Source organism: Gossypium raimondii, chromosome 7 (genome assembly GCF_025698545.1).
Source record: "Gossypium raimondii isolate GPD5lz chromosome 7, ASM2569854v1, whole genome shotgun sequence".
Taxonomy (NCBI): Eukaryota; Viridiplantae; Streptophyta; class Magnoliopsida; order Malvales; family Malvaceae; genus Gossypium; species Gossypium raimondii.
The window spans coordinates 18,982,877-18,990,356 of record NC_068571.1 but is presented as its reverse complement, the minus strand read 5'-3'; the positions used below and the strand labels follow the sequence as shown (position 1 = coordinate 18,990,356).

Below are 7,480 nucleotides of genomic sequence, written 5' to 3'. Positions count from 1 at the left end.
TTACTTTAATAGAACAGTAAGTTTACTTACTGAGTTTTTCTTTGAATTGAATTCAAAATTGCTCGAATTGTATAATCTTCAATTACTGACATTGGTAAACGGCCCAAAGCAATTTGATTATAATTCAATTCGTGACGGTCGTAAGTAGAAAGTTCATATTCTTCAATCATTAATAAACAATTTGTCAAACAATACTCAATGTAGTTATCACAAAATATACAAATTCTGAAATCAATACTATAATTAAGCAATCATTTTTTTCGAATATCCATTTCAAATTTCCAATCAACAACGGGTATATCTATAGGGCATACATAGCTGCAGCAAGCGAAAGTAGTGGCGAGCCAGTTCAAATTAAAAAAAAATTAAATATTATTTATTTGTAGTTTAAGCAGGGGTGAAATTAGAAAAATTTTTAGGGGGCCGAGATAAAACTTTAATTTTTAATAGTCTATATCTTTATAATTTTTAAAAGATTAAATTTAATTTTCATAATTTTAGGGGGCCAAAATATAATTTCATCTTTACTAATTTAAAATTTTCTAAAGAGTCAAAACAACAATTTTCTATTTTAGGGGGAGTCGGAGCCCCTGCCAGCATCCCTGAATTTATCTGAGTTTAAGGCTAGGATTCTAGGAATTTTTGTTTAAAAAAATTCTATAATCTTCCGGTATAAAAAGATAGTTTTTGAAACAAATTAAGAATCAATAAAGAGTATCAAGAAAAGTTCCAAAAAGGACAAATTGGTCGTGATTTTACTCCATAAGATTGAAAAAAAAATATAAAAAGAATTATCCATGTCGTTGGTAAATTTTAAGATCTCATAAATAAATAAAATTCAAATATACAAGTTTTAATCCCATTTATAGATTATATCAAGATCGAACTCATGAAAACTAAATGCTAATTATATACATAAGTATGGGGAGAAATACATGGATCAAAACCCAAAGGCCGAAAAGGAAAATTAGAAAAAAAGCCAACAATTAAAAAATATAGTCAATCCTTGCAAAGAAGTGAACAACAACAAATAGAAAATTCCCCTTCTTCTATGATCATCCAAGAGAGAGAAGAAAGAAAACCTAGAAGCTACTTGCATAAAATATATCTTGTATGCATATTTGTTTACATCAGGATTGCATAACGCATGCTGTCACTGACCATCAAGTGATTCATCTCCGATATTTGAGCAATTTCAGTTGACACCCAAACCCCATCGGTAGCTCCATTAACATGGGGTTGAGCAAAAAAGCATGAAACTAGAGAAAGAGGAGCTCTTACAACATTGCAAATCACTGAGATCCAATTCCAGGACCCTCGAGATGATGATCTATCTATGAAAATCCCATTATTATTGTTGCTGTTCCCTCCACCTCCATACCTGTTCTCATCGGCTACGCGGGGGCTTTTCTTTATGTTTTGCAGATTTCGTCGCAAAATCACCAGCACGTGCCTCATTTTATCCCCCTTTTTCTTGGTGTTTCTGGTTTTAGGAATTTAGATTATTGTTTGCTGGTGGGAACTTGGAAATGGAAGGCCACCTTTTGTAATTTTGTTTTTCTTTTTGATAATGGCAAGTTGGTAATGCTGTTACTAGTGCAAGTTTCTATCACAAAGGTTTTAATGGGTTCCGCTTTCAGGGACTTTTTTTTCATTTGGGTTTTCTTTTTTGAGAATTTATCAGATTTCAAATGAAACCTTTTAAAATTTATCAGATTTTTTAAATATTAACATTTTAAAATGCTTATTTTTATATGTTAGTATTTGTGTTATTTTGTTTATATAAATAACATTTTCTAAAAAAAATTAAGCTATTAGAATTTCATGGTTTAAAAGAATAATTATAAAAAATAAGCAATGTAAAAATTGTGTAATAGGGCTATCTATGTATTTGTAGAAGAAAATATTTTTTTTTGATTAAAATGATGGATTTTTTATTAAAGCAGAATAAAACAGAGCCTAGTTAAAAAATGTCTAAAACAAGGCTTAGATGCACTTAAGACCTGCAAACAAAAAATTGGAGAAACAACTCTTGAAGCACCAAAGCCTCAGCCAATGAATGAAAAAAAGAATTAATTCTCCTGAAAAGCAACAACAGTAATTAAGGCCCCTTAGTAACCGATGTTTCCTTTCCCAATTGCTTTCAATCCCTCCATCTCCTTCCTCAGTCATACTTCAAGAGTCCTCTTCCCAGTCCCCCACCCTGAGTCCAAAAATGAAATCAAATGGCTTCTCGTCTTCAATCCTTATCCACTTCATCTCTGGAAAAATTAGGAACTCCATCTCACATACAGTATTGGACTCCTTGTTTTAGACCTTCAGTAGCCAACAAGTGTGCAACTCCATTTGCCAATCGCCTAACATGTTAAAATTTATAGGTATCAGAACATCTACCCAGTCTTTTCCCATCTCTTATAAAAGCCCCAATTTCAGATTTATCCTCACTGTCACTTCACAATTTCCTGATAACAGCGACAGTGCAAAAAACTTGTCGCTAATGAATATAATATGCGAATATGCAAGTGTACACATCGAATCAAGTAATAAAGTAGTAAGTAAGATTGTCTCCTCAGGGATCGGATAGGATTAATTCAGTTAAGCTATTACTTTAAGCTATATGGATCAGGCTGTGGCAAACTAGAATAACAATTTGTAGAGGAATAATCATGTATGCAATATTAAAATCAAATAACTAACTTAAAATGCTGTGGCAAAGATACGCAAACAAAGTTGAGAGGATCTATGCTGTTGAATAGGAAGGTTGTGATTACTAAGATTCTTTCCTCGTAACACAATAATGCCATGGAAAAATCTTAACCAATCTATTATTCAAATTAAATCTAAGGTAGTATGCTTTTTTCAAGAGTTAGACTTCAAGCTACCCTACGTAAGGCTTTGCATGTCTCCAAGCCTTAAGAAGGATAATGAGCACTGTTTCTTCCTTTCTCTATACAGAGTGCAGCTCTATATCTAGAGTGCTACGAGTATTCTATCGAATACTCACTTGTATCATTTGATCACAATCAAAATCATCTAACCTTTTTAGAATTCAAGTTTATGACATACCATACAATCCTCTATGTCTAGAGACTGCATGCATACATTTTAAAATAACACAAATCGAATGAAACTGTAAATCTAATCAAGATAATGCCTTGGTCATTAAATGAACTAAAGATTCATTCATTCAGTAATCTCAACCCAATAAGATTAGCTAATGAGTTGGAAATTAAAATAAAAAATGAAAGTATCATTCAACAACATATTTCCACAGTTAAAATTCACTAAAATTAATTAAGATAATGAAGGATGAACTTCAGGAAGCTTTCGCCAATCTAATCCTTAACTCTAGTGATGCAATATCTTGCGAAGCCCAAGTTGAATGTTTCTCCTTCTTCCTTATGTTGCTGCTATGTTACTTAGCTGCTACCCTCTTTCCTTGCATTTCTAGATCTCCCACGAGAAATTGTGTGAGACGAAAAACTACCTCCTTCCGCTCTTTCTCTTTCTTCTTTTAATAGGGTAGGTTCTCCTCTCAACACACACTCTTTTCTTCCTCTTTTTCAGGTGGATATTTCTGGTCAACTATAGCTGGCTAAGAGTGGCACGAATTGATAGCTGAGTCAGCATCTACCTCGAACTACCATGGCATTTGTGTTGGCAATCTATCCAACCTTTTTTCATGAAGCGCTCATTCACTTTTTTTCCTCCTCTCTGCACCTGCTATAAACAACATGCAATTCCTTTCCTCCCACAAGTAAAAGTAACATATAGTGACATTGAAAGCACAATCCAAGCGTCATGATGCAATGTTATAAAAATACTAATATAATATCCTAAAATGCAACTAAATTTACTCAAGTACAAATAATTAATCAAGTCTAGAGGCCTGAAATATAACTCTTTTCAAGAGTTATCACACCCCCAAACCTGAGTTATTGCTTGTCCTTGTCCTCAAGCAAAATATGCATGAATGCATGAATGTAATAATTGTTACAGTAGCATAATCACCTTTGTATTGTTAGACCATTAAAAGAGTATTTTGTACTTCAGTTCTCGACAATCTTTTATGTCTAAAAATTTGATCAAGTTTCATAAGCTTATTTAGCGAAGGCTGTGCAGAAAATATTTCCCTAAAACAAAGAAAAATACTTAATTTACTTAGTTCATCTTTTAACTAACTCAATTTTTTTTCAACTGGTCTTATAAATACTTAATTACATACATATTTGTTTATTATGTCTATAATTTTACGAGGGGATTCAGCTCGTCACATGATTCTTTGACTCGGCAATTACAATGGATAATACATTAAATTGCCGAATACTTAATCATGTCATGATTTGAATACTTACTCATAAAGCTAAGACTTTTGACTAAAAAGATGGATGGAGCAAATAACTACCTCATTAGCTAATCAACTTGTTACTATAGTGGAGATCCTCTAATTTTCTTTTTTTATTAATTACAACTCTTACTTGGATTCACTTTTCTAATCAATAGTACGATGGAACAAACAAAATGGTGTTGACTTGGCAATTCTAAGCATTAAAGTATTTGATGGCAGTTTTTTTCCTTGAATTTTCTTAACCATTGCCACTTCATTCATTATTGAGTATTGCCTTTGTACTGAATTTAACTTCAAGAATCTCTAAGTTTGTTAAAAGAAACTTACTATAGATCAATTGTAATTGGAATTAGGACATCCTAATTTTAAGGATCAATTTACAAGCAAACTATGCTAAGCTAAAATCACCTAATCCATTGTCACAACTTTCTAAGTTTATTGAAGAATTAAGCTCCTCGTCAGACATCACAAACAAAAACACACTCATCATAGTCTAAAAAATTCTTGGCAGTCATGTGTGTCATGGAAAAATGAATGACAAATGAACAAAAAAATACTAAAAAAATGCTCAACTAAATATCTAATGCGGTTTAGATGCACAATACACCTCTAAACCTAAGGGATGCATTGTCCTTAATGCATGTACAAATATGAGTCATGAATGCAAGAACATATATATGTACATAATGAGATGTAATAAAGGAAGAACAAATTCCTAAGCTTGGAACTGAATGGTGATACTTTAACTACAACGAGTGGTCTTTCGTGCACCCATCTTATAACGCATCGACATTTTAAGTAAATTGAGTGATACATCCTCCTCTTCATTATCAAATATGTTGAGTTCATAAATAATCCGATCAATCTCACAATCCTGTCCAGTCAATGGTTCAATAGAATGAGGTGGAATAGTCGTAGTGCTATCCAGTAGTGGTAAAACTGAAGGGTTTGCTTCCTCTTCGTCCTCACGATTAGTCTCAATGCTGACAGACTTTATTTTCTCTGGTTCTTCCTTCGGTGCTTTGGGTGCATTCTCTTTATTGGTAGGATTCGTCTTAACGGGCTTTACGTCATCGACCCCTTCCCTTCCTATAGTTTACTAAACAATGGAAATGAAATAACTAAGAGAAATTTAAATCGACAAAATGAACTAAAAATAAAAATAATTTTCAAGATGTTGAAGTGAAACATCTTAAAGATCAATGGACTATTTGTCTTGCTCTACATAAGCACCCTAATAGTGCTTGAAGTGTTGTCTATTAACTTTAAATGTGTCTCTGGTTTTCATGTCCTTGACATCAACAGCTACATGAAGATATACATGAGCTACCAAGCATTGTTCGTCAAAATTAAAAGGTCTATTTTGCTCTAGAAAAATACACAAGGGTCTCCAATCAAAAGAATCTTCATCGCTATCAGAATTGTTGTGTCAAAATCTCGTGAACTCTTCCTCCACTACTGCTTCTATCAAGTCAATGGCACAACATTCTTCATTCTCATCATCACATTTTAGCATATTAAATACATTGAACGTAACCTACTAATCATTCATCCTCATTGTTAGTTCACCTTTTTGCACATTAATTAAAGTCCTACTTGTAGCAAGAAAAGGTCTTCCAAGAATAATTGACACATCTTTGTCAGCTTCACAATCTAAAATAAGGAAATCTGCCAGAAAAATAAACTTATCTACTATTACCAGTTAATCTTCAATTTTACCTTTTGGATGTGCGTAGGATCTACCAGCCAGTTGCAATGGAACTGTACTAGGTCTTGCCTTCCTAATTCTCAGCTTCCTAAAAATAGATAGAGGCAATATATTTATACTTGCTCCTAAATCACATAATGCCTTACCAACATAACGATTTCCAATTGAACATGTGATAGTGAAACTTCTTATGTCCTTTAACTTTGGAGGAAATTTGTTCATCAGCTTCGTTGTGCACCCTTCAGTGAGAGCAGTAGTTTCAAATTCCCCCAATCTTCGCTTCTTTGACAAAATATCTTTCATGAATTTTACGTAGTTGGGAATTTTCTCTAACACTTCCACGCATGGTATGTTAATATGGAGTTGCTTCAAGACATCCAAAAAGATTTTGAATTGAAAATCTTGCTTAGATTTTTGAAATCGCTGAGGAAAAGGGGCGGTGGCATTCCTTCAGATTGTTGATATTGTTTTACAGTAGCATTTTTATTAGCAGTAGAATCTTATTTTGTTACAATATTCTTTTGATTGGTCCGCTTAGTTGTGAACTACTCCACAGATGGGTCTGAGTTCTTTCTATATGTGAGATTTGAGTTGTCCTTATCTGTAATGGCATCATTAACAACTCCAGGTAACTGAGTACCACTTCTGAGCGTAATGGCCTTGCAATGCTCCTTCCCTTGAGATCTTAAAGTTTCAGTGTCACTTGGCAATGCTCCTTGAGGTCTCAAGTTTAACGCATTGGCAATCTGCCCTACTTGATTTTCCAAAGCTCTTAGGGATATAGCTTGACTTTAAATCACGACATCATTTTTGGCCATATATTCCTTCAACAGAGCTTTCATAGATGAAAAAAATGATGTTGAACTTTGTTGAACATTTTTTCGTGGCATGGGTTGATTATAACCAAGTGGTGCATTTGTGGCATTCTATCAAACAACATTGTTGGAGTTCACCATTCCTTGATTATTCCAACTGAAGTTTGGATGTTGCTTCCACCCTGGATTGTAGGTGTTGGAATATGGGTTATTGTTTCGATTGAAATTACCCATGTAATAAAAAAAGCTAGGTTTGATGGGCATGCATCAAAAACATGATCTTCCCCACAATAAAGACATGATAGCTTAGTTGTTTTCATCTCCTGAACTGCAGCTGGTCTCTTTAGTGTTTTGGTCATATTAGTTAAAGATGATACCTAACCCATTGGTGAAGTGATGGCATCAAGCTTTATTATGTCAACAACTCTTCTGCCAGTCCCTACTCTCGTAGTAGGATATTAATAATCGTTGTTGGCAATCTGTTCTAAAATCGCATACGCTTCATTATATGATTTATCCAGCAAAGTACCATTGACAAACGCATCAACTACCATCCTTGTATGCGCATTTGATCCATTGTAAAACATTTCCATCTATGTCAAGTGTTGG

At 33.6% G+C, this 7,480-nt stretch overlaps 1 protein-coding gene across 1 annotated transcript; it reads right to left on the bottom strand.

Annotated features, from left to right (window-relative positions):
* Positions 1–1,125: 1,125 nt before the first annotated feature.
* LOC105799956 (hypothetical protein) lies at positions 1,126–1,458 on the bottom strand. Its single transcript, XM_012630782.2, has one exon. The coding sequence runs from the start codon at positions 1,456–1,458 to the stop codon at positions 1,126–1,128; it is 333 nt and encodes a 110-aa protein (XP_012486236.1).
* Between the last annotated feature and the right edge of the window lie 6,022 nt (positions 1,459–7,480).